General features: G+C 40.0%; 5 protein-coding genes across 9 annotated transcripts in view; 4 read left to right on the top strand and 1 right to left on the bottom strand.

The window, feature by feature from the left end:
* snphb (syntaphilin b) overlaps positions 1 to 27,832 on the top strand; it is a 1,167,912-nt gene that overhangs the window by 789,146 nt on the left and 350,934 nt on the right. The window lies entirely within an intron of this gene.
* Positions 27 to 9,460, top strand: ap4b1 (adaptor related protein complex 4 subunit beta 1). Its single transcript, XM_008318339.3, has 14 exons — positions 27 to 164; positions 687 to 815; positions 1,212 to 1,436; positions 1,511 to 1,641; positions 1,827 to 1,974; positions 2,156 to 2,441; positions 2,605 to 2,703; positions 3,021 to 3,132; positions 3,723 to 3,806; positions 3,905 to 4,008; positions 5,787 to 5,994; positions 6,081 to 6,395; positions 7,149 to 7,301; positions 8,858 to 9,460. Exons 2-14 carry the CDS (start codon positions 703 to 705, stop codon positions 9,370 to 9,372), a joined length of 2,493 nt encoding a protein of 830 aa, XP_008316561.1. The 5' UTR covers positions 27 to 164; positions 687 to 702; the 3' UTR covers positions 9,373 to 9,460.
* Positions 9,526 to 18,137, top strand: LOC103384716 (alpha-1,3-mannosyl-glycoprotein 4-beta-N-acetylglucosaminyltransferase C-like). 4 transcript variants are annotated; one of them, XM_025059389.1, is made up of 7 exons: positions 9,526 to 11,782; positions 12,587 to 12,682; positions 12,771 to 13,273; positions 13,743 to 13,847; positions 14,909 to 15,059; positions 15,980 to 16,234; positions 16,345 to 18,137. In XM_025059389.1, the coding sequence occupies exons 4-7, from the start codon at positions 13,749 to 13,751 to the stop codon at positions 17,253 to 17,255; spliced, it is 1,416 nt and encodes a 471-aa protein (XP_024915157.1). In that variant the 5' UTR covers positions 9,526 to 11,782; positions 12,587 to 12,682; positions 12,771 to 13,273; positions 13,743 to 13,748; the 3' UTR covers positions 17,256 to 18,137. The 4 variants fall into 4 exon arrangements, with proteins under 4 accessions (XP_024915157.1, XP_008316562.1, XP_024915156.1 ...); XM_008318340.3 differs by lacking the exon at positions 12,771 to 13,273; XM_025059388.1 differs by having other exon boundaries at positions 12,771 to 13,847.
* Positions 18,589 to 20,799, bottom strand: cfap126 (cilia and flagella associated protein 126). The gene is made up of 5 exons (XM_008318343.3): positions 20,698 to 20,799; positions 20,533 to 20,595; positions 20,379 to 20,453; positions 19,300 to 19,497; positions 18,589 to 18,898 (listed from the first exon to the last, which is right to left on the bottom strand). Exons 1-5 carry the CDS (start codon positions 20,722 to 20,724, stop codon positions 18,722 to 18,724), a joined length of 540 nt encoding a protein of 179 aa, XP_008316565.1. The 5' UTR covers positions 20,725 to 20,799; the 3' UTR covers positions 18,589 to 18,721.
* ccnq (cyclin Q) lies at positions 21,078 to 25,093 on the top strand. The gene is made up of 5 exons (XM_008318344.3): positions 21,078 to 21,404; positions 21,664 to 21,847; positions 22,680 to 22,812; positions 23,027 to 23,245; positions 24,120 to 25,093. The coding sequence occupies exons 1-5, from the start codon at positions 21,254 to 21,256 to the stop codon at positions 24,207 to 24,209; spliced, it is 777 nt and encodes a 258-aa protein (XP_008316566.1). The 5' UTR covers positions 21,078 to 21,253; the 3' UTR covers positions 24,210 to 25,093.

Here is a 27,832-nt window from a genome sequence, read left to right as displayed (position 1 = left end):
CAATTTCTCATTTTTGCAGTAACATTCAGTAGCAGTATGTTATTCCCAAATTTGTCCGTAGATGGTAGCAGACGGTAAACCCGGCAGTTGAACAGAGAAGAAGAAAAGCGGAAGTGAGTGCACAGTGTAAATAGTCCTGTCATTAGCTCAGCGGCCAGCTAAAGGTAACAATTTTAACAAATAAAAAACAAACACAGAATGGTTGTTTGAGAATTGACAGTTATCGCACATTTTAAAGACTGACACAGTGTATCTAAAGTGTACAAGTTGCGCTTGGTATTTTTTTCTTCACTGCATGTAGGAACAACTACAGCTTAAAATAATAGCTTGGCATGTCAAAGTAAAACATAGCTTCATTCGGTGTTAATACGACAGTCTTTATGTTTTCAATAATTTAAATTAGTCGCGAATATTTTCACGGTTTTCTTTCTTTTTATTTCAACTAAATAAATTATCAGATAAATAAATTCTCCTTAGGGTCTCAGTTACAGTTATGAACGTCTTATTGACGTCACTGAAGTGTGTATTGATGTTTAAAAAATGTGTAGCGTGATAAAAAAGTACAAATAGCAAATCCTGTTATACGTTAATCATCTTCTATGAGAGGTCCATGCCAGCAGACTCTGTAAGGTGTTTTGTAAAGAGAATGTAAAATATAACTGTAACTGTCTGTTATTGTTATTCAGGTTGCCTGTGGTCACCATGCCTTATCTGGGCAGTGAAGAGACTGTGAAGGAGCTGAGGAGAGCTCTGTCCAACCCCAATGTTCAGTCTGACCAGCTGCGTTACAGAAATATTGTCCTAAAAGTCATCAGGTGGGGTTAAACAACACAAGTGCTTATCACACAATGGTTTCTGCAGAAATGTTTTGTGTTAATATTTAAAAACATGCTCAGATTATGACTTTGTCTCCATCCCCCATTTGTTTATTTATTTTAAATATTGTGCTGTAATGCAGTAATCTTGTATACCACATTATTTTTTAATCTCAAGAATCAAAGGCCAAATTTTGATTTGAAAAAAACAAAACAACCTTGAAACATATTGTTTATCAATGCAGTGTTATAGCATTAAGTATGTGCAAGAAATACTACATGTATTCTTCAAAGTACTGGGGTGCAGCCTAGCAAAACCATAAGAGTAGATGAAGACTTACTTAGTTCCTAATAAACTCCTAAGCAGTCCTTCCTCTCTTTCTTGCTGCGTCTCAGGGCAATGTCACAGGGTGTGGACGTATCTAGCCTATTCAGTGAAATGGTCAAAGCCTGTGCCACAGTGGATATCGTCCAGAAGAAGCTGGTCTATGTCTTCCTCTGTTCCTACGCCACTGTAAACCCAGAGCTGTCACTGCTCGTCATCAACACACTGAGGAAAGACTGTCAGGATCCAAACCCCATGGTCCGGAGCCTGGCCCTAAGGAACATGACCAACCTCAGGTGAAGTACTTTCCCATCATCGACCTCATCACCATGGCTGGTTAAACCTCAATGTTGTGACTCTCCCACCTCAGGTTACCCAGTCTGGTGGAGTATGTGGAGCAGCCTTTGATGACAGGACTGAGGGACAGAGCTGCATGTGTGCGACGAGTGGCTGTGCTGGGTTGGGCCAAACTATACAATCTGCAAACCCGCTCTGAGATAGGTAGAGAAGATGGATGAAAGGCTTTATCTGTTTTGTTTTTTTGTTACAAATTTAAGACCTCTACTGTAGCTGTTCATTTTTCTTAAACTTCATTTTACCACATCATTAAAACAAGCTGTAGCTGTTCATTTTTTTTAACTTCATTTTACCACATCATTAAAACAGAATTTTGTTGGATGTTCCAGATGCGTCAGTTGTGAACGAGCTTTACAACCTGCTCCGGGACCCAGACCCAGTGGTGATGGTAAATTGTCTACGAGCGCTGGAGGAGATCCTGAAGGAGGAGGGAGGAGTTGCTATTAACAAGCCCATAACTCACCACCTCCTCAACAGGTTCTTCCCCTCTGTATTTGTACATGTGTATTTACATTAGGACTGCACGCTAATGTTTAGGTGTAAACTACTCAGTGTACTTATTCACAAAATTAAAAAAAAAAATTTAATGTCAGAAAAAAGGAATGTTATGCAATATTTGCTAGAAACAAAGAGCAAAAGTAGAAATGTGTGTGTTCAGGCTGAAAGAATGTGACATATGGGGTCAGTGTGAGGTGCTGAGAATCCTTCAGCGTCACCGTCCTCAGTCAGAGGACGAACTGTTCGACATCCTGTCCCTGCTGGACGTTTCTTTGGTCAGTCCTCACCCTCCAGTCATGGCAGCCACCCTCAGTTTATTCCTGGGCCTTTCCTCTGGTTTACCTGCTGTCAGTAAGGCTGCCATCGAGCGGGTACGAGGCCCCCTGCTGGCCATATGTGGCAGTGCATCCAGAGAGATGAGGTTTGCCGCCATCTGCCACATACAGGTTAGTGATGTTTATCCAAATACAAGGATACAGATGTACATAAAAAAACACTGAAATATGGCTCTGTGGCAATTTGGGTAATTCAATTATGTGTGGGGTTCTGTTTTTGGGTGAAAAACAATTTACTCTGATTGCACTGAGATCACCTTTTTTTTCCTCTTAGTTGCTCTTGTGTTCCATCCCTGGGCTGATGGGGGCGCACTATAAGCGTTTTTTCTGTGGTTACGCAGAGCCGTCATACATCAAACAAAGAAAAATGAAGGTAACTGAATGGTTGACAAGTGTCAGGTTTCATCAATCAACAGAGTTGTAGGTGATGACTCACCTTTTTTACTTCTACAACCTGTTTTAACAAAAAACACTACACAACTACACACTGTGTAGAATGAAATTTGAACTATTTTAAAATGGAATTCAGAGTCAAGCATGATTTTCCTCTTTGCATTCTGACCTAATATGTGTTCAAATATATATGTAATGTCTGTAAGTATATTTGCATATATTGCACGTATTGAAGGAATATGGGGCATTCTAAATTCCACAAAAGCGCTTGACTTTGTATGTCTGTTTTGTCTGCAGGTGCTGGTGGAGCTGGTGAATGATGAGAATGTTGCTATGGTTCTGGATGAACTGAAAGGATACTGCACTGATGTTAACACAGATACTGCCCAGGCTGCAATCACAGCCATAGGTAAACACAGACACACACAGGACAGCTCTGTGTTAGGGGCTCTTAGTCCTCTCCTGAAATAGAAATAGAAAATTGTAAAAACAAATTGTATTTGGATATAATGGAAAAGATACAATTATTAGTAATAATAATAATGATGATAATACTACTACTACTAATAATAATAATAATAGAATAAAATCAATATTTCATTCATACCTTGGGTTTAAAAAATAAAAACTAGAGGAAATAGTAAAATATTTATATAAATAATTACAAAACAACATTGAGCAACAAAAGCATAAAAACAATAAAAGATGATATCACATGCTGACAAACTAGTAAAAGTTTGTTTTAAGGACATTTAAGTAGAGTAGGTACAATGTGTGAGGTCATCCAGTCACCATCCACGTTGCCGCAAAATCATTTAAGACAAACAACAACTAAATGAGCTTATACTTGGTATTAAAACTCATTTGTGTTGCTCTCTTGTCCTTTTTTTATTGTGGTTTTCATAATGATTTACCCATATCAGTTGCTCCAGTTTGGTGATCATACTATTATGACCAGTTACCCAAAGGTTTTTTTTTTCTTGTGTGGACTGGTTGCAGGTCGTATCGGACGGAGCTACAGTGACAAATGTCTTGAGATCCTCACCGGACTGCTAGGGCTTAAGCAGGAGCACATTATTTCAGGTAGAACTGTTCTCGAAACAGTGCGCCAGTACGTAGACGAAAGCCGCTTCTCTCACCATTATGCCCTTTGGTTTTCTTTTGAATCCCTTTCTCCTCAGCTGTGATGCAGACAATGTGTGATCTGGTCTGGGTTTGTCCACAGTGCAGTGAGACAGTGTGTGTGGCTGTGGAGGGCTGTGAGGAGATGCTGCTGGACAGTCAGGTCAGACCCAAACTATCAACTATCTATGTACATATACATGTGAAAGTGCCATGCTCAACGCACCTCAGTGGCCACTTGGCAGCTGGTAGACCTGAACCTGAAACCTTCCGGACCCAAGTCCGCTTCCTTAACCACTAAACTGCCACCGCTTCCCCAACATGTGTCTGATACCTGACAACTGATAGTTATTTTCACAACTTTTAATTGTTTTTACCATCATTATTGCAGAGAATCATGTCATGGCTGCTTTTATGACACGGGTGTGGCAAAACAAACATTTGTCTGCAGCTCAGACATGAAAGTTCCTCAAACAGATTCAATGAGGCTCTTCAATATTTCATATTTATGGTCTACTGGGCATGTCAGAGTGTGAGATACAGTTCAGTACAGCATTTGGTGTTCCCTGTTGCAGCGGATGTACTGTTAACATACCATCGCACTCACAGACACGCCTGTCAACAGTGGGGAAAAGATATGTTTGCCTTACCGGCCCCAGCGTAGAAAAGAGCCCCAAAACTGGACCTGCATAAATCCAATTGAACAATAAACAACTATGTTAATCCTGTATGTCTCTGAACTGACTGAGGAATCTGCAGTATCTGGTGAAAACCTGCCAACTCCAAACAGACCTTCCTTAACTGTATTTAGATAGCATGAAGAAGCAGAGGGCTCAACATTTTATGAAAATGAACCAAATATAAAAACTGCCAGAAACGGTCACCTTAATGTTAAATTATCACTCAATTACAAGTTAAGAGCAGTGACCCATTATTTTTGTGTGGAACTGAAAGAAAACCCCTGCTTATCTGGACTTATTTAAATAACATTTCTACTTCCTGTACACAAACTTACCATATGATACATTTTCAGCGTGATAGTAACACTGGATAACACCTTCCCTGCTGCTGGCTTTGCTTTTGCTTTGTTTTGCATTTGGTTTCCATCAGTGTGTCCCAGGTCAACTGAGGTTGCTGTAAGACATCTTCTGTGTGCACCGTTCTTCTCTGTGTATGGAAAAATGCCTGTGGCAGTTTGTGTTTTATCTAAGCTAACCCCCCAACATGTGTGTCTTGTTTTTCATCTGTTATTTTAATGTTGAAAAGTGTACTAATTTGGTTGTGTGTGTCTGCAAAAAGTAAAAAAAAGAGAAACATCTTCTCTTTTGTTTAATTACATAATAACCATCACTGCAATTTTGGATGTGGATGTGGTAAAACTGTGTTTGATTATCACAATGTTGATAACCAAATACTCCAAATGTTACATTTACTCCATCACATCCCTTACATCCATTATACAGCTCACCTCTGTGTCTACACACCACTAGCTCTCCCACCAAAAGCAACTAAATTGTTTTTTTTTCCCAGGGACACTTTACCTTGTACGTCAGCACAGCCTGGGATTGATTCCCAAATGTGTTCCAAGGCTGACTTTGACTAAAAAGGGAACCATTTTCCCTACTCACTCACTGTTGACCCTTGTTAAGAAATATACTGTTGTGCCCTTACACATGAGACTCACCTTCTATTTAAATCTTTTTTCTATCATGTGTATTTCTGTATAGTTCAGAACTTTATCCATTGTGTTAAAATGAAAAAAAAAAAACGTTACATAAAGACAACTGAGTGTTAGGTGCTTTAGGAGGTTTGTTGTGAACATTTTGACTGACTTCATCATCAGGTTTCTTTCACACAAAGACCCTTAAATAATGAGAAAATAAGCCAAATCTCTAGACCTGATTTTTTGCAACATTCGACTTTCCTTTTACCCTTTTTTAGGGCAGACAGGCTCTGCTTTGGTTGCTTGGAATGTATGGGGAGTTTGTCTCCAGCGCCCCCTACACCTTGGAGACGTTCATCGATGGAGTAAGAAGCGAGGCCTCTTTAGGAGTGAAGATGGAGCTGCTGACAGCGACCATGCGGATCTTTTTATGTCGGCCTGCCGAGACGCAGGACATGCTCGGAAGACTGCTTCATTATTGTATTGGTGAGTGTGTGTGTCTGTGTGTGCCTGTGTGTGTGTGTGTCTGTGTAATCATTTACTATAATTATTGTTGTAATTCTTTTTTTCAGAGGAGGAAACAAACATGTGCGTCCATGATCAGGCACTTCTCTACTACCGCTTGTTGCATTGTGGGATAGAAGAGACACGAAAGGTCCTCCAGGGTCGGAGGTCAGACCCTTCCTTGGGTGTTCTGATTGGTCGCCCTGCAGAGCCTATTAGCCAATGGGCAAGCAGTTTTAACACGCTAGGACCTCTTAAACAGAACAATGTAGAGATGGAGTCGACCAGCAGAAAAACTCCTGAACTTGTGACCTTTGAGCCCAAGTCTAACACTGACCTCAGGGACACGCTGACCTGTGAACCTGAGGAGAATTTTCATTCAGGTGAGTGAGAAAATGTTTATATTTCGTAAAAATCCATTAAATATTCAGTTCATTTGGACAAAGTCCTAGCAGAATACCGAGGGGATAACACCTATGATGATGGTGCAGGAGACCAGGGTTCAAATCCCTGATAAGTGTTTTCCCAGTGTGGTGATTATCACACCTGATTAAATGTGCCTTACATCCAAATGTTCCTGGGTTCGAGCCCTAGAAGAACCACATACCTAATGGCACCTCCTGTGGCAGCCTATTCTCTATTAATTTAAGGAGTATTCATAGGTGCAGCTAAGTAAGGCAAGAATTTAGGCATCATTTTAAAAATGTTACTCTTCTCACATCCTGTCCATGTCTGAAAATCTTCGTTATAAAATGCACTTTAATTTACACTGGCTCATTATTGTCAGACTTTTGTGCATATATTTCAAATGAGTGGTAGTGAAGCTCATTTGAAAGCTTTAGAGGGTAAGAAATATCGTCAGGCTCCTTTTAAATTGACCCAACTTGATCAAGTTTGTCCATGAGTTGTGTTCTTTTGGCCCACAACTGAGAAAGTTTTGGTTTTATGAGATTAGAATCCTTTTTTTTTTTTTTTGGAAATGCTGTGGCACTTTAAATCACAAATCTTTTCTCTGGCATCCTGCCCAACATCCACTTCAACCATCATCCTCACTTTCTGTCATTTCTGTTTGCCATTCGGCCCCCTGGTGATGTATCCTCATCTGACCTCTCTTCCCTCCCCCACGTCCTCTCCAGGCTCAGACAGGACGACTGAGAAGACAGACTCCTGCACCCCCGTGCTTCCGTCCAGCCCTGGACTTCCCCTGACTCTGTCACTGTCACCAGCTCTCAGCCCGGAGGAGTTTGAACATATGTGGCTGGAGCAGCAACCGCCGCAAAGCGAGCAAGGTAATTTATGGGTAATTTGTACCATTACCGGATCATACGCTACCGCTAATTGAGTTTAGGATTGTGTAGGTGGAGCCGAGCCATAAGCCTGTCTGTGGTCATGGCTCTTTTAAAACGCTGTAGTCTTGGGGCCTGAAGAATAAAACACGTGAGCCACAACTGATCAAATTGTTTAACATAAAGGTTGAACATATTGAATAGACTAAAAGCTGTCTCCGTAGATGTGTTCAAGTTCTTGTTTGAAGTTTGTTTTGAAATCAGTAAATTTCCTTTCTCTTTTTGAAGCTCTACTTCCTCATACAATCCTGTGATTTGCATACTTTACTCACGTTAGGATGATGCTTTTGTTTCTGCTAACAAACTGGGATAGGCCTTTGTGTTCTCATTATTTAGGCAAATCAACTGGAGCTCTCAGAATAAGACATTGTTGATGGTCAAAAATAAAATCCATTGTTTTTTTTTACAAAAGAAAACAGAGGATGTTAGAATAAAAGAAAGCGAGGCCACTGTGATTGTGATATTATGACGCACGTTGTATGTTCCGTCACTAACATTATCATGGACCCTTTGGGAGAAGTATAAATAACAGAGCAAACACTATGTGATTGACTTCCAGTCAGGGAGGAACTAAATCTCAGGCATCATCTGTAAACATCATCATCTAGTTGTCTCTACTCTACTGATCATGTCTGGTTCACAGGGGCAGTAGAGTCGGCAGAAAAGCCCAGACATTTGGCATCAAATGAGCATTCCCAAGATTCTAAATCCAGATTTTGTTTTGCAGCAGCAAAACTGTATCAGTATTTATATATATGTTACAGTATATTGTCCTGATGTGACCTGACCTTACTTTTCCCATCACAGTCGCAATATTTAGAACAATCCTCCTGAGAAGAATTTCACCGAAAGCCCCTTTTCTTAGACCATTTTTTTTCTGGTTTGTAAACTATTGAATTTTCTTTCAACTTTATAAGTAGCCTTAAAGGAGATCTTAGGTGATTAATTTCTGCACCTTCTCGTCAGAATGGACTCTAGTGCAGCAACTGAAAGACAACAGTGTCTCAGTTACTCTTCAAGACGTGAGATATAAACACTGCTGAGAATTACAACAGGGAGTGTTGTGACAGAAAGTGTGTTTATTCAGTATTCTCTAAACTGGTAGGGCAGCAGTTTAGATCTAACAAGTGTCAATTAACATGTATGTAAATACGTTTTAGCACTAGTGCATGACTACACCCTCAGTCCTTAATGTCAGAGTAACCTGTCTCAGGAGGAAATAGGTTTCTCAACACTCCATCTCTTACAGTTTTCTACATGTAATATCAGACGTACGTGTAGTCAGTTGTATCAAAAGTGGTCAAAGTCATAGAAACAAAACAGAAAAATACAAGTGCTGGGATTCTACAGCAACCACGCAAAGTACATGACAGTGAATTCAAAGGTCGAAGCCTAAAGACAGACATACTGTACGTCAGCCTGGCAGAAGGATAGGAATAATGTTTGTTGACATTGTCAGACACATGTTGAAATAACTGTTTTTGTTGCCATGTGTCTAGGTGATGGGATGTCGAAAGAGGAAGATTATCTGTGTCTGGAAGAATGTCTCCGATGCCCAAACATATTTGATTGTTCTCCGAAAAGTCTTCAGGCAGCAATGCAGCTGGTCAACATTCAGATGCTGGCTTTTACACCACCTAACACACTCCCCTGGAGGGTCTACCTATACACACACACTCAGCAGTCTAACTCTGTTGCCGACACACCCCACAGCAGCAGCGTCAGAGATGTGCAGCATACACTCATACTAGGAGAGCTGCAGTACAGTGGAAAGGGAAATAAGAAACATGCCATTAAGGGAAGCATCAGTGATGGAGAAGTGGTGACAAAAGATTGGGATGATGAACGAGAGGAAGAGGAAGAGAAAGTAGTAGCTTATGGACTGAGAACCGACAGAACACAGGATGAAGTTAAAGTGACCCTAAAGCAGCATCCAAAGGATGAACAAGTTCTAAAGGGATTTATCAGCATTCTGAGGACTCTACTGCACACACTCTCTTCAGAGGGAGTTTAAACATCCCATCCCATATTTGTTACTCAAAATGAATCAACTTGAATATTGAAGATTTAGGTTTAAGTGCATGGTGTATATATATATATATATATATGTGTGTGTGTGTGTATGTATGTATGTATATATATATATATGTGTGTGTGTGTGTATGTATGTATGTATATATATATATATATACATACATACATACATGCATACATACACACTCACACATATATATGTATATATCATGTACTTAAACATGGACCTCAACTAGTTCAATATTCCAGGTCAACAGGTCATCTGCTGTAGTTACAGGCAGGTTTTCATAGGGTCAAGTCAGACTTAGATGTAGGAAGCTGATTCATTATTCATCAATTCAACCTTTGCAGACCCTTAGGGACAGTAAAGAAAATATTACTAAACAAAGAACAAGGGATAAGAACACATGCCGGTGTAAGATCAAAACAGAGTAATGATTGATGCTCGGGACTGGAAGAAAAGACTGTATCTACAAACACACGTCATGTTGCGTGCACATATAATATGGGTGTGTTCGTTATACAACTGCAGAGTTTGCACGGGTCAAACAAAAAAAAGGAAAAGTGTGATGGACGAGGCCTTTGTTATCCCTTATTTCTTTATACTCCAGCTGGTTCACCATTAAATCAAGCTCATAATAAGGTGAAACAGGTGAAGTCCATTTAAAATTATAATAACTTTAAATATATAAATTAAGGAAATATATAAAAAACAAGATGTTGATACAAAATTAGAAATATGACAAAAATGTGCCTTGTTAGCAATAAAACGTTAGGAATTAGCAATTAAGACCTGAATTAGTATTTCCAAGTAAAGTGTACAGAAAGTACTGTCAGTGGTCAATGTTTTATTTCATTAAAGTCATCTGAGGCAGTCCGACAGTACCTGAAGTGATGCAGAACTGTTGGTTTTGAGGGCCCAGGTACATTTTCATATCATATGCAAAACAGTAAAAGGAGAGGTTGTGCTTTCCAGAATTAACAGTTGTAAATAAGTGAAACCTTTTAAAAGGAGCTGTTTATGTTTATAAGTGAAAATCTGCTGGGTTATTTACAATAATCTAGGCTCACAGCTTCACCGAGGACTTGAAAGAAAAGAATGCTCTGAGTTGGTTCTGAAACTCCAGACTGTAGAGAGACAAGGATCAGGATCCAGTGGGCAGGAAAATGTTTTATCAACAAAACTGCCCACACCTTTTTCTCAAGGACAAATACCACAGTGGTCACGTGATTTATGCGAGTTCACAACAATAAAACAAGACTAAGGTGTGTTGTTATCACATTAGATTTGCTCAAATCTGGTGGTTGTCCCATTTACAGCTGCGAATCAAATAAACTTTCAAAGTCTTTCAAAGTGCTACAGATACTTGAAGCCCCCCCTTTCCCCACAGCGCCTCTACAACTGCGTCTTAAAGTGCGAGTGCTGCCATTCTGCCAACTCTTCGAGAGTTTGCTTTTTAAAACGGCCATCGAATGTAGTATTTTGATCCAAGTGGCATTAAAGATGTCTGTCAAACTATCAGGATGAAAACTAAAGTAATAATTCTGGGATTATTATGATTCACATAAAGGAAATGTAGTTAAAGGGTTAACTGTGCGCATAAGACGGGCAGAAACCCATAGTTTATTTTTTATTGGAGTTTGATAGATTAATATTAAATTTAAAAAAAGATCAAGAGATGAATCACAAACATTATTGACATTTACGTTCAAGACGTAAAAGGACAGATGGACAAAAGACAGGTCCTGGACAGTATCATGTCCAGGACATGTCTTTTGTCATGTACCGGTTCGGTCGAAGACTGGCAAGGCAAGAAGAGTTATTACGTTTCAGAAAGTATTTAGCCAGAGGTTAATGTTCACAGTATTAAAGTATTAAAATCCCCAACAATGAAACATTGATTCGAGTTAACTGTGAATCATATGAAAACTAAATATAGTTCTTGTTCAACAAACCAGCGCACAAACAAACAAAAAAGTAATATAAATTGTCTTCCGTGTTTCTAACTTCTTGATGTCAGAGTAGACTTTATTTATGTATTTTGAGAAAATCCAACAAGCTGGAGAGTACTTCATAGTAGTATATGCGCCCTTCGTCCGTCCGACTGCGACGGTAGTGAGGTCACACCTGCTTTACGTATAAAGCTCCGCTCCATCCGCCCGGGTGTTTACAGAGTGTGTTCAATTTCAGAGACAGAAATAGGGGACAGGAGGCGTTCAAGCCACGGGACACCGAGCGTTCGTGGGGCCATTTTTCCTATCGTCTTCCTCGCCTTTTGCTTTTACCCCGAATACTTTTTCCCCTGCCTTGAAAGCAGAGGAGTGAACTCCACGCGAGCCGGCGAGTGACGAACTGTCAGCTGTCGCTCCTTCTATGAAGGCAGTAGGAGGTGAGTGAGCGGACGGTTTAACAGTTACTCACTTTTCTAGATGTTTCTATGAAGTCTGTGTTTAAATCCAGGTTGAAAGTTAAGCCTTAGTAATATTATCGCTTTCCTCCCAATTAAAGGTTGTGTGACCGACTCAGTGGTCTGTTATCAATAACTATGTCTTCTAGCTCTGTCGCCACATGATACAATATCTTTATACAATATTGTTATTATTATTATTGTTGCTGTTGTTGTTAGAGAAAGTGTGTTGTAGATTTTAATACCCAGTAACAAAGCGATAAATCATTTTAATAGAACTTTTCTTAGGGAAACCCCCCTTTTTTGTGATGTTAGTAAAAGTAGTTCAATATAAAATAGATCATTTTCACATCCTCTTGTGAAGAAACCACATGTGTGACTGGCTATATTAAATAATTCACTGCTCTCCACACATGGTTTATTTTCCTGATTGAGAATCTTGACAAGTATTGTTTTGCGGCTCAGCCTGCAATTAGTCTAACCTTTCAGCCGAAGATCCTAACTGTGTGTCAGACAACAGTGATGGTGCTTAGTTGTTTATAACCTGGCTCCAGTCAGATTAGGACGTTACCACCAAGGGCTCCAGCACCACCACTATCATTTTACAGTTTTCTAACAGTGTGTATTTACATCTAGGTTCTGTTCAGTTTTTTTCCCCTCGTCTTAAGTAAACTGAAGTTGTTTAACACCACAATATTTATTTTCTAAAAAGAACATGTTTTTGTAAAGTTAAAGATGTTATTATTTCTATAATAAAAAGTTGTTTTTTTGTTTTGTTTTTTTTAGCCCAGTGATGGCCAGCTTTTACTGAGAATAATTCTTTGTTTCTTCAACTTCTACATAATAGTCCAACGATACTTCCTGAGGAGGTCAACATACATTGTAGGTAACTTTGAACAGATGCCCACTATAAAGAGAAAGCTTGTGTGTTTGGCAGGTTTGATTACAGTGTAAGCGTTTTTATTTTCAGTTCTGGTCTCCAAAAAGGCAACGAGAAGCAACTCTCACACCACTACGGCTGTCTCACAATTTCAATTCATTTCAACTTTTGCTTTTATTTTTATTTTTTTCCAACTTCCATTTAGAGGACACTATTATTCAGAATCACTTATAAGATCTGAATTATGTCTGCATATTTCACAATCATAATATCTGTAAAAGGATTTTGGAATAAGTTTGGAATAAGTTTCCTGGCCTTGTCACCAAATCCACTGTTCTCTGTATTAGGTGTGTTTGCCTAAACACACCTAAGGACTAAAAAGATTAACTGTGAAAGTAAATAGTACTAACCAGCCAGAAACAATATGTGACAAGTCAGGCTTTAGCCGTTCTGCCGTTGATGCCAGATACTGTAACGGGACAAACCAGACCCAAACAGGACACTCTAAAAGATGACTGTTCTTATCCCGCCTCCGTCCAAGCATGGCCCAGAAATGAAAGTTGTGCATCATATTTCTGAAATGTAACTAAGTAGTAAGTAATTATTAGTAAAGTAACGTATTACTTCAGAAAATAATTCATCATTAAAGTAACCGGATACATTTGTTCAGGAATAATTTAACAAATTAAAATGGATATTTTTAGTAGGAAAACTATTTTTTTGCCAGCATCTATTTGTTAGTTACTCCCAGTTTTTTGACTAGGCAAGAATTGTTGACACTTGATAGGACAAGAATAGAACAGTTTAAAAAAGGAACTTGTTCATCTAAATTTATCTACAACTGTGTGGGACACTACAGTGGGGGATAGTGCAAAGCAAGTCAGTGAACACAGTCTGTCAACCCTGTTACCTGGCCGTTGAAACATTCATTAACCATTTACTGAATTATTTACTCTTCAGTGGACCAAGCTGCACACCTGTGTAAAGAACAGTATCTCTGCGTCTCTGTGTCTTTTGTGTGTGTTTATGGGTGTGTGTGTGTGTGTGTAAATGGACATGTAGAAGGAAATGCGCCTTTGTCTAAGGAAGAAGAAGAATGCTGTCCTGGCTGCGATCCTTCTTGCCAGTGGACTGCTTGTCATTCGACAGTCTAACTTCTTCCCACATGTAAGTACGGTACACAATATTAAAGATTCTATTCATGGAAATACATGTGTTTACAGCTGATGTTGCTTAGCATTAGTATATGTTTCCTCATTTTTTATACATATATAAACAATTCAGTTCACAAACACACTACCAGTCAAACGTTTTAGAACACCACACTATTTCCAGTTTTTTACTGAAAATAATTCAGTTTATTGTGTCATTGACCAAAATGTATTTTAACCTTTAGAATAGCCACCTTTGGCAGATATAACAGCTGAACACACCCGTGCCATTCTTTCTATAGAATAGAAATCAAATATTCTTCAGAAAGTTCTTCCCAAGTCTGTCGCAGAAGTTCCCATAAATGTGTGGCCCTTGTAGGTTGCTTGGCTTTTACTCTTCTGTCCAGTTCATCCCAAACCAGCTCCATGGGGTTTAACTCTGGAGACTGTGCTGGCCACTCCATGTTTTCAAGCTTACCATTTTGTTTGGTGGCCCAGGAGAGCCTCTTTGTCTTATTCTACTTAGCAAGTATTACTTAGCAATGGCTTTGTTGCTGCAACTGGTCCTGTCAAACCTGCAACTCCAAGTCTTCTCTTCACAGTTGAAACTGAGACTTGCTTATTACGACCACTATTAAGCTGTTCTTGAAGCTGTTGTCCTGTGAGCAAGCTGTTAACTCCCAGAAACTTGTCCTCTGATTCAGTTGTGGCTTTGGGTCTTGTAGACTGCTTCCTGTCAGAGTTTCCTCCAGTTTCTGAGTGCCTTTTGATGGTGAAGAAGTGTACTCACTGACACCTTGACTTTCTTTGCAATGTCCCTGTAGGAAAGAGCTACATTTTTAAGTGTTATGAGGGTCTGTCTCTCTACCATTGTTAATTGCCTTTTTGTTGTCATTTTTGTAGCAACACACTACTTTCTGCAGTACAATACTGTTCACCTGATGCTCATGAGGGTCTGGTACCACAGTGTGTTCCAACACTGCTTTTATGCAGGCGGGGGGGAGATTTATTGTCCATGTTACTGAAGAACTGATATTAAGGTTAGTGATACCTCAGTGTGTATTGTTATGTTTATAGGACGTGCCAAACTCTGATGAAGTCATTACAAATGACTTGTCCTGGGAAACAGACAGACTGGTTAAAAAGGATTCCTGGGTGGAACAGGGAGGTTACCTGCCTCTCAATGTCTCATATAGGCTGTTGGCCGGAGCACCGTCTCCACAACAGAGTGAGTGATATATATTTTTTTTTCTCGTTGTATCGTACACGCAGTGTTGTGTGCAACAATCTCCAATACCCACATTACATTACAGCTGCGCATACACCCAGAAGCTTATGTCCTTCATCCTGTTTTTCTGTTTAGGTTTAACCCAGTCATTGACACTATCACTGATGTTTTCATACGTTTAAGATTATACTGTAACAACCTGCACCTCTATAATCCCTCATTCAGAGAAAACAAGGCCATACTGTGGAACCAGTGGAGTGACTCCAGCACACGTAGCACTCCTTTAGTGACACATTTTACACACATATTCACATGATGATGTTCATATTCAACCTGGACAATCATAGATGAAGGTCTGGTTAAAAAAAAACCCATCAAATAATGAATAAGACGCTGCATCGATTGGTCAGAGCTAGTTTCTTTTGTATTCACTATTTCTGGTATTAATCATAAGCCATTGATCATTATCAAACAAGTAATTAACAGATCTAGTGGGACCTCAGAGAAAAACATCTAGGATTTAGCACCACTCAAGGTTTTCTCATGTACTGCGCCCTTTTTGTGGCAGTATTTCAACCGTCCTGCCCAGAAACCCGGCTCAGAAACTGACAGGTAGTAGGAAATAATTACTTTGTTTCATTAGCTGTTACAGTAAATAGTGAGTAAATAAAGAATGCAGTAGAACACAGGTAGGTGTAAGAATGAGATTTGATCCTACTTTTCTACAGGGTTCAATTAATTTATATTTATAACGTATTTAATGAACAAAATGACTTGAGATAAAGAAAATATTCAACAAATAGCACCAGAAACTCATGTACTAAGCACAAACCTACTAATGCTACTAATGAAGATCACTGCTTTGCCTTCGAAAGTAATTTTAACACCAATTTCTTTGTACATATACAATTCTGTTCCAGGGTTTTTGTGCATTGGATTGTCGTCAGTAAAAAGGCAACGGGGCAGCTATTTAGTTACCACCCTGCAGTCTCTCTTCTCCCAGTCGTCTCCTGCCGAGCGCTCGTCCATGGTGGTGGTGGTGCTGCTGGCAGATTTCGACGTTGACTGGAGAGTCGCCACAGTGAAGGAAATCCAAACTACATTTCCTTCAGAGTTGGAGCAAGGTCAGCTCCTGGTGCTCCATGTAACTAAGGAGTGGTATCCAAACACTACAGGTACTCAGTTGTGCTCCCTTTCCTTTCTTGCCACTGTGACTCTTTTAACATCAGGAACGATACATTATGTAACTGTTGGTGCTGACAAAGTGTCTGTTGTTGTGTCACAGATTTGAAGAGGAACTACAACGACGAACCAGACAGGGTGACATTTCGATCTAAGCAGAATGTTGATTATTCTTTCCTCATCCACTACAGCACCAGTCTAGGACAGTACTACCTCCAGCTGGAGGACGACGTGTTGGCGTCCAAAAACTTTCTTACTGCCATTAAGAAGCATATTGTAGAACAGGATGCAAAGAAGGAGACGTGGGCAATGCTGGAGTTCTCAGTCTTGGGCTACATTGGGAAGCTCTACAAATCAGAGCACCTTCCTCTTCTGGCCCGCTTCCTTTTCCTCTTCTACCAAGAAATGCCCTGCGACTGGTTGATGTCTCACTTTAGAGAGCTGCTCACGCAAAAACAGCCCATCGTCTTCAAACCTTCGCTGTTTCAACACATGGGCACATTTTCCTCATTCAGAGGGCTTTACAACAAGCTTAAGGACAAGTACTTTGACGAGTATTTGTACACCAACCCTGAAGCAGAGGTTTTCTCAGACATGTCCATCTACCAAAAATACCTACCCCAAAATGCATGGGATCCAGGGGAGGATTTTTTCTGGGGGCGCGCCCCTGAAGAAGGAAATTACCTCACAGTGGTTTTCACTGAGCCAACTGTGATCTCAGGAATATTAGTAGAAACGGGGTCGGATGGAAAAGACCTCCTGGAGTCAGGTGAGGTGCAGCTAGGCCACAGTGTAGCTGACACTGGGAAAGATGAGAAGAGTTGTCAAGAGTTCCAGTCAGTGGGAACTTTTACCAAGGGGAGGTTTGCGATAACTGAGTTAGATAAAAACTATAGCTCTGCCTCCTCCTGTCTGAGGATACTGGTCACAGCCAAACAGAGCAATTGGGTAGTCATTCGGAAAATCCGGATTACAACAGAGCCGAGTGCGACTCCGGCAGGAATAAAGGAGTGACATTGTGTTCCTTAGCAGCTTAGGCCCAGACAAATTGTTTTTCTTTTTATTCATGTGTTTTATTTTGTTTGTTTTTTTAATCAATGGAGGTGAAACCAGACATTCTTTGTCTGAGTACAAACCAAAGATGTGTTTTTTTAATTCTTTATTGTTAACAGTCATGAAGGAGCAGAACAACCAGCAGACGTTCATTAGTTAAAGCTGGAAATTAGTTTCACTTCGTTTGTTAGTTTGATTGATTTGTGGAACATAAATCACCACTCAAACCAAATAATGAAAGATCGACACAATGAGTCATCAATACTATCAGTATGTGATGATTCTTTCAACATGCAGTAGTTTTTCTGAATGTGTGACGTTGGTGCCTTTTGAACAGTTAAACTGACAAAACAGGAAGTTGTTGCTAAATCCCAAAGCTGTAAAGCGTCCGGTCTTATTGAGGAAATGTTTAACAGATTTTAATGTCTTTGCAAAACCGATAAGCCCTGGTTGTGTTGTGAACTGTCATGCACAGAGGATGTCAGTCATGACAGGGACAATCTGTGTTGAATACATCGATGGCAGCTAGGAATGTCAGACAATGCGGTCAGTCAGAAAAAGCAGAAATATCTCACATATTTCTGCTTTTGCCTTTTCTAATGACTTATAAAGTCTGCCAGCTCATTCAACAAGGTGCTTAGCAGTAACAATGTGGCCGGACCAGTAAAAGACCTGAACTGGTTTGTGTTACAGTCAAGGAAACAAATACATTTTCTTCAGCTCAGAATATCACTAACTACAAACCTATTGACGACGCACATTTGACAGGTTTCCACAGTGCCTCTTAAATTGCTATTCATTGTTTGCAGTTGCTATTAAAGTTATATATTTTTATTAATAAAACTAGAATGAGCTTGCCCTTATTCATACACAAAAACACTGATCTCTCTGAGTACCACCATGATGACCAACATTAGAATACAGCAGCATAGGCCTTCACTGTTAGCTTCCACCACAGGAGAGATGTTTAGAAATGTTTAGAAAGATGTTTATGTTCAAATGTTGTATTAATTGTACATGGTATGTTTCAGATTTATTCAACTGAATATGTAAATGTGAAAATGTGATTTTTTTCCCACGTACCACTAGAGAGCACTCACGTACCACTGGTGGTATGCGTACCACAGTTTAAGAACCACTGCACTACAGGAAGAGGAGGGAGTATATGTTAGATGTATTTGAGAATATTTTGAGAGTTTGATGTATGTGCAAAACGAAAACGGATTATAGAAGAAGCTACTGACAAATATACTGACAAATGAGATTGATTTCTCAGTTATTGTTTTAATTCCACTGTGTCTCAGCTCTTTACTTTGAGGATGATTCTGCTTCACAGCGGGCTCTCTCTGACATTTTACTCCCTGCTCTTCCTGTAACAGTTCTGGGGCCTCTATCAGTCCTGTCTCCAGCTGCTTGCTTCTCTTCAGCTAATGAATGCTGACCTGTGGGCCTCTTTTTTGTTTTTCTTCGGTGGATGAAGTAACAGCCCCGACTACGGTATCTTCCTGATTGTGGTCACCTCCGCTGACGGGGTGGTTCTGAGATATGAGATGAGCTCCAGTAGAGGTGGATGGAACATTAGAGTCCTGTACTTCCGCAGTGATCTGAAAGGAGAAGGAGCAGATATGATGGTCAACTTTAACAAGTTGCAATAAGTAAAAAGGAGCTTTGCAGTTTCTAATAACACTGTGTCAAGTTTTTAATATATTTATTTCTTATTTAAATAAAGGTATATGGAGAATGTGCACATACATTTTTGTATGTCACATTGGTTGTATGTTGTATTGGTGTTTTTCTTAAAGTAAAGAATCACTGTTTTAGGTGAAATCTGCCTAACTTTACTTATGATTAAACTTTAATTCCACCATGATGATCAGTTGGACTTTTCAGAGTCCTGCTGTGTACAAATAGTGTACCTGAGCTGTAAAAAATACACCTTGTGAAATTATGAGGAAAGAGTAAAGTATAGCTGGAGATTATAGTGAAGCTTCAGTGAAACACAGACATGCTCGTCATCTTTCAGCCTTTGTGAGTTTCTGCTGATGCCGAGTGGTTGACGCCCTTCAGGTTGCTGAGGGTCAAAGCCCCAGGACCTGAGCCGGTGAAGACCCTCTGCAGAGCGGGCCGTAGGGTTGATGTGCCGAGCAGGAATACGAGCAGGAAGGTCCCATACATACATTAAGTCTGGCCATGCACTGCCACGCTGAGAAAAACCCACACAAACACAAAAAAGGTCAAAGAAAACAACCTTTTTAATAGTGGCTCAGTTTTAGAATTTTAAATTCTAAATGTTTTTGCTAATGATTTTCTTTGGCTTTATTAAAAGCTTATAAGCCCCAAAATCCAAATTTTTAACTAATTTGTTGCTTGATCTGTTCATTTATTTCTTGTATTATGGCTTTTCAACTTATTTCAGGGGTAACTTTACTTCTGTTCAAATTTCTTTACTGTTCAAATGTCCTCTGGAATAAATTGTTTACGCACACCTAAAATCGTTCTTAGATCATGGTATTTTGGTGGTGTTCCAGTCATGTTTTATGACCCACGTGTCAAACTCAGAACCGGGGGCCAAATCTTTCCCATGGTGTAATTATATTAGGCCCGTGAGATCATGTCAAATGTGTACTTGAGTTGGGCCGCCAGTTTATAGCCCCTGTGTACCGTCAGAATTTGTAGTTTTAACGGTGTATGCGCTATGTTATAGCACATACATTTTGTTCTTTTTTTTTTTTTTTTTGTTGGCCTGTGAAAAAAAGATTTCCATTTAAAAAGAACTCGAAAGGCTGCAGATAAAGAGACATGATAAGAAACAAATACCACTGATGTGTGTGTTATTTCAATTTTAGTTTCTCATGTGTTTATATTATTAATCTTTGGTTGTTCCAGATTCAATGTTTACGCAGAACTTAAGTTTGTTTCCACCTGAAAAATTTCTGGAGAGAAGGGAAAAAGTGCACACTTGTTGTCATTTTTTTTAATAAATATTAAGTTTGGCCCACAACTTCGTCCCCTGATTTGTGAGATAATGTGTTATTCAGAAACTCTAAACAAATAAAAGAAAACATTATCAGGTAATTTCCTCACCTTGACCAGACCTGGGAGCAGATGTCCTCTGTCATTGGCAATAAAAGTGCTGTTACCATCTGTTAAAGTGGTTTTCTACATGCACAAAGTAAAGTTGTTGTTGTTATTTCAATTATTATTATTATTATCATTGTCATTATTATTATTATCGTACCTTTTTAAAGCTCTTGGTGTCACCCCAGTTCTGGAGCCTCTGTGACCTGAAGGCGCTCTCATACTGAGGAAAGACAGTGACGTCACGTTATGTATACAATATAAATCCCAAAGTTCCCCCCACCTCTATAATTTTAAAGATCGATTAAGAATTTTTTTTTTTTACCTGATTGGCTGAGTAGCTCGACGACATTGTCGAATGTGTGACCGCAGCTACGTTGCTGTTACTGTTTACTCGTTGCCTGGCAACGCCAAAGGACTACGCAAACGTGACGATAAGGTTCATTAACAAGTATGAAAAATAAAACAACCATTTAATTATGTTTAAAAAAGATGAATCGTTGTGTTAAACGTGTTTAATAATACGATTCTCCGGATGTGGTTATTTTTTACTTCTTACAGAGTAAGAAGTAAAAAATGCTTAACTACTTTTCAAGTCCTAGACCACATTTAAAAAGAGAATATTACGTCACATTAGTGATGAATTACTATTTGTCTTGTTTATGAGCGATGACTTTTATTTTGGAGTTATTGACCGGAAAAGAAACTATTTATCTTCCGGGTAGCGACTCGTAATTTGCTGCTTACGACAGGATGAGCCACGCGTGCTAGTTGTCACGCCTTTCCGTATTTCTAGAGCGTAGATAAAAAGTTTTGTATTGCAGTTTTACAACATTATATGTGTTTGAACCAGGGCTACGTGTGTAGCTGCCTCGGGAGCCATGGAGGCCCCGTCCTCTCACCTCTCCGCCCGGGGTGCACCGCGGTGGCTGCTGTCCGGCAGGAGAAGCTCCTCGAGCGCAGGGACAGAATGTGACACTGGGCGAGACATGAAAACCCATTTTCGTGTCTGTCGCTTCATAATGGAGATAGGTAACACATACTACACCACGATAAATGAATATTGCTGTAAATGGGTGCAAATCTGTAGGTTCTTAGTTTATTTCTTTAGTTTCTTATGAAATAATGTTACCTGTAATTATTTACATTTAAAACGACAAAGCAAGCCTGGTTGTACGTTTTTTATAAAAGTGACTATGTTATGCAGTCAAAACTGATCTCGATACCGATTACTGGGCTTAAATCCTCCTAAAACAATGCAAAGAAATCTACTCTGTTTTCTCCAACCCAGGTGTGAAGCTGGGGATGCGTTCAGTGCCTGTGGCCACAGCCTGTGTTCTGTATCATCGTTTCTTCGAACGAGTCAACTTGGCCGAGTACGAACCGTACCTGGTGGCCATGAGCTGTGTGTACCTAGCAGGCAAAGTGGAGGAGCAGCACATTAGGACCCGTGACATCATCAACGTGAGCCACAGGTAATATTCAGGATACAAGGACTTTATTGGTCACATACACGTAGGTAAGGGGACACTGACAGTCCCCCGTGTTTGTCCCAAACATTCAGGAGAGGAGAGGAAGAGATTAAGTGATATACTGTACACTAGGGTCTAGTGCAGATCTGGGCAAACTACGGTCCGTGGGCCAGACGAGGCCTGCTGGGCTTTCTAATCCAGCCCACTGAACACTGGTATGGTATAGCCCAGGGCTGTCAAACTCATTTTGGTTCAGGGGCCACATACAGCCTAATTAGATATCAAGTGGGCTGGACCAGTACAATCATAACATAATTCACTATAAATAACAATAAGTCCATGTTTTTTACCCTTAGTTTCCATGGGAAGAAAATATTTCACAAAACACATTGTGTTTGTGCATTATTTACTTTTATAATTCATCAAGCAGATTTGGCCCCCGGGCCTTATGTTTGACACCTCTATAGACTGATGTAAGTGCTTGTTAAATGCATTGCAGTGATTTAACTGTAATTTCTCTTCATGTTGTGGCGACAGACATCAAATGTGCCAAATTATATGTAAAATTTAGGTTTATTTAGTGAACTGGCCCACCAATCAAATTTTGAACCTTATTTTGGCCTCCGGGCCAAAGGTTTGTCCACCCCTGGTCTAGTTAATAGCACACCATCTGAGAAGTAGAGCAGAGTCTAATGATTGGACTGTTCTTTTATGGCTCCTCAAGAATGAGCCTTTACTCATAAACCTGTTTGGTTACAGTAGGCAGACATTGTTCACTCAGTTCAACAGTTATGCTAGTATTGTTGTCATGCTCCCTTCGTTTTCTTCGTTGTAGGTACTTTAACAGCGGCGGTGCTCCTCTAGAATGTGATAAGGAATTCTGGGACTTGAGGGACAGCGTGGTACAGTGTGAGATTCTCATTCTACGACAGCTCAGCTTCCAAGTCTCCTTCGAACATCCTCACAAGGTAAATCTTTGAGCACCTGAACATGAACATGACACGAAAAATTTAAATTCTGTGGCTACCCAAATGCAAAATTATACTCTACAGCAGACAGTTTGACTTCCTCATTTTTGTTTACTTCCTGTCACTGTGCTGCTAATATATATATTTAAAAAAACAGCACTGGGATGTTTAGCTTGTGTACTGTGTATAAATCAAGTTTCCCTCTTCTCTTCAGTATTTGCTGCACTACATGTTGTCTGCCAAGTCACTGGTGAACCGCCATGCCTGGTCTCGAACCCCTGTCACTGAGACGTCCTGGGCCTTGCTTAGAGACTGTTACCACGGATCCATGTGCATCCGCCACTCGGCACAACACATCGCCATAGCAATGCTGTACCTGGCTTTAAACAGCTACGGAGTGGAGCTTCCTGTCGGGGAGAAACCGTGGTGGCAGGTTGGTGTGGTTTGTCGTTCTTGCAGTAATTCCTTAGTCTGCACTAAACCACTGATAGTTTAAAACTGCAGTAAACTAAAGTGAAGAGGTTGGTTGTTGTTGTCTAAAGCTCATGTTAGCTGCTCGTCCACTTGTGGCAAGATTGGTTAATATAAAATCACTAAAGCTAATAAATAAAGACTTCAGACACTCATTAAAACTTTAGATTTACCAGTGATGGACACAGTAAACTGTTTATTTATATTTCTTTTATAGCAAATGAAAAATGCCATTTTTTAAAAAAACAGTTAAAGCAAATATTGCGTTTTTAATATTTTCAGATTTTATACATTTTTTAATTTTTATATGTGTAATGGTAATAGGTCTGATTTATTTCTTTCATTTTACAACCCGGTTTAAAATATATTTTTCTGTCTCTATAAATTCCCTCTTAAATGCCATTGTTGTCCACCCTGTATTCAGTGAAAGTACAAGTGCATCTGAGATTAACATCAGCTCTTAAAGTCATGTTCACTGTGTGACAGTTGGAAAGTATTTGACACCACGTGAACAGGGAACCTGTTTTGAACAGACGTGCACCTAAAATGATGTGACATCTCCACCTGCCCGTCCAGCTCCAATTTGACCGTGAATCACCACTGTCTCCTGTCTGTCTTGTTCGCCGGTTGTTAGTTGTGCTGTTATCAGAGACCCAGTAGACTTTACACTGTCACAGACATTCCAAATCTACTGTTAAATCTGTCAAGTGCCACAGTGACACACAGTGAATCCACCGTTACTACATTCCGGGCATTAAAACCAAGGTCATTTGATGTGATGTTCTGTGTGGACACAGGTGCAACCATAGTCTGTCTTTGTGTGTATTTGTGCGTAGGTGCTGTGTGATGATGTGACCAAAGAGGACATTGATGCAGTGATCACTGAGCTGCTTCAGCTGTATGACATGGAGGCTAAGTGTATCTGAAGGATTAGAGAGTTACTCTGGAGACACATTACAGTGTCACTATTAAAACTGACACTGAAGGATTTGGTGTTTTAACCCGTCTGAACTTGGAAGGGAACTTTTTGAGGGTGAAGTCTGTAGACTGAATATAAAGGAAGAACCTAAACAGACCACAGCTTCATTTTCATTCATTCATCTTCCACGGGTCAATCCTTCTCTGGGATGCGGGACAACCTGAAGCTCAGATCACAGACACATGAAAGGACTGTGCCCAGCATGTTTTTGAAAACCCAAATATCTTGGAAAAAAACAACACACATGAACAACATATGCACCAGGGACCCAGGGGTCCACCAGTGAACTTGCTGAAAGGTGGAAGGAAAGAAAAGTGAACTCCTTTTACTTAGCGCCCGGGGAGCAGTGTGTGGGGACGGTGCCATGCTCAGAGCACCTCAGTGGTAACTTGGCAGCTGGTGGACTCAAACCTGGACCCAACTCTGCTTCCTTAACCACAAATCCACCACTGCCTGTAAAAGTAGTAATGTAAGTAATAATGAGGAAATATGCTGTTCTATTGTTATCACAACAATACAGACACACGTGTGTTTGTGTGTGTAATCACGGCATGTAATTAGTAGTTTCTGTTGGCACACATCATTATGTGCGCAGTAGACCCACATGGCTCTTGTCAATCAATTCTATAACAAAAAACATGTGCAGTAGTTTTTTATGCCACATGAGGGAGACATTTTTCCTCTGTCGACTAATCTCATGAATCTTATTCTTAGCAGAAAAGAGCATCCTTGTTCAGAACCATCAATTAAAACATATCACTGTATGGATGAATAGAGTAGGAGGTCTAAATATTTTACACATTTGATATCAATAAAAGATAGTAAACAAAAGTTAAGGATTCATGTCATAAATTTTAAGGTTTTTACTTTTTTTTGGTGTAATCTTCGGCACCTCACCTGAGAAAATCTGACTGAAGACGTATCGCTTCATTATGACCAAGTACTGACAACAATGCATCAATAAATGAGGCACATGCCGGAATTGAAGGCACAGTAGATTCATTATTTACCTTTTTAGAGGAATGTATTTGTAACAATATGGTCTGAATTATTGCCAATTATTTAGTGAAATCCTTTGGATTTCTGCTTCTGTTAGATGTTATTAGTGAGTAGCATGTGGTCTTTGAGATTGAAATTCTAATTATTGAATGAGTTTGCGGCATGACCATAAAGACATTAATGAGAATTAGGTGAATTTATATCCTGAGGTTTAAAATGACTGAATAAATCACCCACAGCTGACACACAATGACAGGTGAAAGGAGACGGTCAGGTGAGGTCGGTGCTGCCTGTAGCCTCAGTTTATGTGACAATAAATAAAGGACTCCAAAGACACGTTCATATTTTTATAGTGGAGTTTGTTATTTGTGGTCTATATGATGTGCTTATGATTGCGCATATTCAGTATGGGCCATATGGGAGAACCTGCCCATGATTTATGCATTGTTTTTCCGTGAAATGGGACAAGAGAGAAAATGCAGCGCAACACAACTTCAGCGCTGTTGTGCCAAGTCATGTAGAAATATGCAGGAGAAAATAATGTGCTGTCAGACAGACAGGGTATTAAAGCGTTTCTGCCCTTACAGTGGCAACTGTAAGTCACATAACAGTGTCCCTCTGGACGCCGTTAAAAGCCAATACCGGTGTCCTTTGGAGCTTGTCTCTCATCCCTTGAATTCACTTCAAACCAAGGCATCGTGGAGGAAAGTTTGGCAGCACAGAGCGTGAAGTTAGCTGAGAACTAACCCTAGCTTTCTGTCAGAAAAGACACTTCTATAAATTTTCTCTTCGCTGTTGTCAGTAGAGGAAAAAAGAAGTCACGTTGTTGTGCTGAGGGGCTGTGAATGTCAAAGGCAGCTTTTGTTTCCTTCACTGTACAGATCAAAGCTGCTCACAGCGCGAAGCTTTACGTTCCTGTGGTTATGATGTAAATTTAAGTCTGTCTGAGGATAACTGAGCTGTTTTGTTTTATTCAGAAATACTTGACTTTTCACTGACAAATGTAAGTTAGAAATTTTATAATAAATTACATTTTATTTTATTTATTTTTCTTATCATAGTATGTACCTTTTTTTATTTCCTGTATGTATTAGATTAATTATACAGCACCACCTATTGTTCTCTTTCTGCATTAGCACCTGCCGGTTAATTAAAGCTGTTATTTGATTGGCTGATATTAACGTCCTCATTAACAGTTTTACTCAGTGATAGGGATCAATCACAGCCCAGAATGGGAAAAGTGACGTTTTGAACCTAACCTTAAAAAATACTCTCTGGAGACTGAGCTCCAGGTTATTAACAGTTCAGCTTCAAGGTGTTGGTGCCACCTAGAGTTAGTGTTTTATATACGTGGAACTGTTCTCCATCTTCCTCCAGCCGGCGCCACTGTGGATCATCTGTCGACCTCCAACCCAACCCTTTGCTCTTGGCCACCTTTTCCTTCTGCAGCTTCTTGGCACTAACCTGGTCGTCCGTCAACCACACACTCCGTATTTGTCCAGTTCCTGTCACCTCCCTCCACTTGTTTTTCACCCCTTCTGTCTACTTTAATCTCTTAGTCTCTCCATCTTTCTCAACCTCCGTTTAATCCCTCATCCTTCTTTCCACTTGCCTCTCCCTCACCCTCTGTTCGCTTCCCTGTGTCTCCCCCATCTTCCCCCTGTCTCCTCTCTCCTCCTCCCTCTGTCTCCCTGGTGTTATATTAATAATGGAGAGGGTGCATGTTCTGCCAGACTCCATAAATTAACCATTCGATGGGAAGGAGTATTGAGAGAAGTTGAGCAACTTGGAGGAGGAGGAGGAGGAGGAGGCTGGCATGGATAGGGGAGAGCAGGAGGGGGGTGAATTTAGGAGATGGCTGCTCGGGTGAGGAAATGGAAATGTCTGAGGTTTGATCCCACAGTCTCACTTATTTACAAGATGATCATCCTACACTACAAGAGAATGTATTTTTTCCTTCTGTGGTCAGACTTCCCTGTCAGTGAGGTTCACTTAATTACCATCGAACCCTCAGTGGAACCCTCCGGAAAAGGTGGGTCTCTGACACTGTAGAGAAGAGATTCCAAAAATTGTGCAGCTGACAAATTCTAGGGAGTGGAACTATGTAAATATATTCCAACAAATCCACATAAGCAGAGGAGCCTAAATACATGTATACAATACACATTAAAACTATAAAAAAAAATACATCATTGGTGCAAGTCATCACTGATGTATAATTCTGTTAAGCCAGAAATGAATTGTAAATGCTGGAAATTGTATTTATATAAGAGCAAATAAAAAAGAAGTGAGCACAAACTGTAACACAAGGTAATTACCTTATCCAACCACAGGGGGACAAGTTCTAGACCTTTTCTGTAAATGGCAGGAAGTGCATCTGCTGAAAAACCTCAGCCAATTGCTATGTACGGGGATTATCGATGCTAAGGGGAGCAGCCAAAAGCTGTAAAATGAGGAGATGAAGAAAGGTATGACGAAGCAAAAAAAAAGAAGTCATAAACTGAGAAGGATTTTTTTTTTACTTGGTGTCACACTTCAGCAATCTTTAGTCTGCCTGGTCGCCTTCTCTTC

This window comes from Cynoglossus semilaevis, chromosome 10 (genome assembly GCF_000523025.1).
Source record: "Cynoglossus semilaevis isolate Cse_v1.0 chromosome 10, Cse_v1.0, whole genome shotgun sequence".
NCBI lineage: Eukaryota > Metazoa > Chordata > Actinopteri > Pleuronectiformes > Cynoglossidae > Cynoglossus > Cynoglossus semilaevis.
The sequence above is the reverse complement of the archived record's forward strand: the minus strand, read 5'-3'. Positions and strand labels throughout refer to the sequence as shown.